This window comes from Cyprinodon variegatus, unplaced genomic scaffold, assembly GCF_000732505.1.
Source record: "Cyprinodon variegatus isolate N-32 unplaced genomic scaffold, C_variegatus-1.0 Scaffold268, whole genome shotgun sequence".
Taxonomy (NCBI): Eukaryota; Metazoa; Chordata; class Actinopteri; order Cyprinodontiformes; family Cyprinodontidae; genus Cyprinodon; species Cyprinodon variegatus.
Window position 1 is genome coordinate 368173 of NW_015150721.1, and position 3658 is coordinate 371830.

General features: G+C 38.3%; 1 protein-coding gene across 4 annotated transcripts in view; it reads left to right on the top strand.

Annotated features, from left to right (window-relative positions):
* The window catches only part of sipa1 (signal-induced proliferation-associated 1), a 66658-nt gene that overhangs the window by 49823 nt on the left and 13177 nt on the right, over positions 1 to 3658 (top strand). For all 4 annotated transcript variants that reach the window (XM_015382864.1, XM_015382867.1, XM_015382866.1 and 1 more), the window contains exons 9-10: positions 2168 to 2442; positions 2988 to 3368. In XM_015382864.1, coding sequence (XP_015238350.1) covers positions 2168 to 2442; positions 2988 to 3368 — 656 coding nt within the window. The remainder of the gene's footprint in view (positions 1 to 2167; positions 2443 to 2987; positions 3369 to 3658) is intronic.

Below are 3658 nucleotides of genomic sequence, written 5' to 3' on the forward strand. Positions count from 1 at the left end.
TCAGGGACCCATAGTATGGAGGACCGATCCTGCCATAATTAAAAACATGTACAGAAATAAATGAAGGACTTAATATAAAATTGCTTGAAAAGTAGCTAATAATATGAATTTGTGTGCCATTAAATGTGACAAAATAATAAAAAGAAGACATTTCTTCAACAATTGATCAATTATTCATCAAAAAAAAAAAATATGTTTTAACTTACACTTTTATTTTTACTTTTCTTCTTGCTTTTATGCTGACTTATTTTTAATCCACTTATTTTCTGTTATACATTTTTGGAAGTCTTTTTTTTTGTCTTTGTGTATTTATTGCAAGTGGGGGTTTTTTGTTCCGTATTTCCAAAGCAGCCTTTTTTATTTTTTCATATTTATTCACACCAACATTTTTAAAAGATGTTTTTATTTTTGTATTATAATGATATACACCACAAAATTTTTAAAATCATGTTTTTACTTTACCTAAATATTCCTTTTCATTGTGTTTTAAAATCCTTGTAGTTTTGAAACAATGATTTATTTCTGCCTCTAAATTTTCTGGGTTTTTTTACCCAAAGGATTTTTACCTGCCCTTTTATTTCCTTCTCCCCTTTTTCCACTCTGTGTATTTCTACTTCTTATTTTTAACGCAACATTTTTAAAGCATGTATTTACTCCACCATAAAAATTAATTATTATCTTATTTTAACCTTCTAATTCTTACAGTCATTTATTTCTGCCTCTAACTTTTCTGTTTCTTTTTGCCTGCCCTTTCATTTCCTTCTCCTCTTTTTTTCACTTTGTCTATTTCTCCTTCGTATTTTAAAGTAAAATTTTTAAAGAAATATTTACTCCTTACTTATTATTTTGTCACATTTAATGGCACACAAATTCATATTATTAGCTACTTTTTCAAGCAATTTTATATCATTAAGTCCTTCATATATTTCTGTACATATTTTTAATTATGGCAGGATGGGTCCTCCACACCATAGTGGCAGTCCGCGGGAATGTGGCTAGAACTCAGAACCTCTGGGGCCCAGCGCAATGCCCTAACCCCTAGGCCGCCACTGCCCCCCCTGTGTGTTTGCATTATTTGTTTATAGCAGGCTTTCATTTACTACCCTCTATTTTATGTGATTGCAGCATTTCCATATCGCAGCATTTTCATTGCAGGGTTTTGCATTAGTCTCATCGTTGTGTTTGGAAGCTAATTGTTGTCTTTGCACTACTTATTGTATTTGCACAGTATTTTTTAAAAATCATTTGCAAATGAAAACATGAAAAATGTGCAGTGCATATGAATTTAGTTCCCCCTAATTTATACTTTAATAAACTGTTTGGGATCATGTGACCAAAGCACCCTGTTTCACATGTGTGCAGTGTCCTTTTCCAAAAATGTAATTAGCAGCAGTTATGACCCCCACTGAAACAACATAACCCCCCTATAATAAACATTATCATTAAATTATAAAATATTTTTCATCAATGCTGTTTTATTTTATTGTCTTTATCCTCAGTTTCCAGTGAATCAGAGGCATCTTTTTAATTTTGCAATATCCTCCCAAAAACTTCGACCCTATGTGTCAACCGAGCGCTAGTAAAAGTAGTTATACTGTACTTCGAAGACATCAAAATAGCTTAAAAAAAAATGTCTTTTTTTTTGTTGTTGTTGTTTTAAGGACCAAGAATCACATATAAAAAGATATTTAAAACTAAAAGTCTGTTAAGAAAGCTGCAAAAAGCCCCAAAATGACATTAGAGTCCTCGTTTTATCTAAAAGCAATAAGATTTGTTCCCTTTTTTTTTCCATATTATCACTGACAACTTCACCCAACCAGAGTTAAATAACAAAACAGAAGCTAAAGCAGTGGATATTTGCAAAACATGGCACTGTTGGGTTAAAATGAACCCTTTGTGATGTTAATTTTAGACACACCAGTAACAGAGACATTAACCTTCCTTTGGAAAGACCAAAAGTTGGGCTATTGTCTCCTACACTGTTTGAGGAAAAATGCAAACTTAACCTTCAATGGCTTCATCTCAACGATGGCTTCTTTTCTCCACTCTTCCATCAAAAACTGGTTAAAGACATGAGTCATGGTTTCCTGCTACTCCTCCATAGTTACCTTGTAGGAATATCTTCACCATACTGTGATTTCATATCGCTCTGTTTTATTTTTTCCAGCTGGTCACGCGGGGCTGCGAGGCACTGGAGGTCACTCCCCTGCGGGACGGAGTGGGGCAGCCCGGCTTCTTGATGAACGAGGAGGGCTTTGTGACGGATCTGCAGAGGTTCTGCTATGCCGAGAGCGGAGGCCTGCAGCTCTGGGCTCGAGTGGTTAGGCTGTGCGGACATTCCCTGCTTCACTTGAGCCCAGAGGAGAGAAGCAGGCTCCTTCGCACAGCACACAAGATCCACATCACCGTCATCCCACCTGATGAGAACGGCAAACCTCGCAGGTGGGGAAGGAGTCTTTTAACCCGTCAGAGACGGACTGAGACTCAAGAAAGAGTCATACTGCAGGGGTCATGACAGAAAATGAGTTGGAAGAGTTGCTGGGAAACAGTCAGCCATGGGTCACAGCTCTCTGCTGTTAATCACAGCCCATAGATGGTTGGCTAATAAGGAATAAATCCTTTTTAATGACATTTAAAAACACAGTCTAGCCTACTGTAACCAGGACATATCTGCTTAAATAAAAGCAAAGAGAGGGCAGAAACAGCTGTTAACAGAGTCATTAGGCTTTAAGGTATTATTAACCAGACATCTCTACTGCTTTCAGCTTTAAATAATATGACAACGATGGCAGGATATAAGTCCCTTGATTTATTTCTCTTCTACCTTGTGTTGCTCTTTCTGAGGCATAAAACACAAATTATCACAATTATGTGGCAGTGTGGAAGAATCTCTCTGATTTTGCCTTCCTTGATCAAGTTATAAGTTCTAATGCAATAAAGCTTGGTAGTTTTTTTTTTTTCTCACTAAGTTGGATATTGGTTTGCAGGAGTTTCTCGGAGCTTTACCAGAAAGCCATCAAGGATGCAGAATGCAAGTCTGGCGAGGACCAGTCTGGACTGGCCTGGGTGGTGGAAGAGCGGGAAGAAGAAAAACCAGAACAGGAGCAGAAGACGGAGGACCAGGCGAAGGTGGACAAGGTCGATGTGGAAGAGGTCACCGAGGAGGAGTTAAAGGTGGACCAGCTGTGTGACATGCAGCCCAACCAGGAGAGTCACAGCCTGCTCCTCGAGCCGCCTACCTTACCCTTGTTGAGGGCTACATCTCTCCAGGATCAACCAGCCAATCACAGCGAAGAGGTCAGCGTCTCCCAGCTCACCCGCAGTGTTTCTCTGGAGAAACAGCTGTCCTACACAGACACCTGTGATGGGTAAGTTACCTTAAGGCTTCTTAAAACATCTGCAAGTTTGTTTAACGGTTTAAAAATCCGCACCTTTAATTCATATCACTGTTTTCCCAATTAACCAACATTTACTGATTTACATATCATATATCATCGTATATTAGTCTAACCTTTAGAAATTGTCAGTGGTGGATCCAGACTAAATTTGCCAGGGGGCCCAGGGTGGGGCCTGTGATTCCTCATGGGGGCAAAGAACCAAAGACGGTCACAGTCTCTTTTGTCAACATATATCATCATAAGAAACAGATTTCATCTTA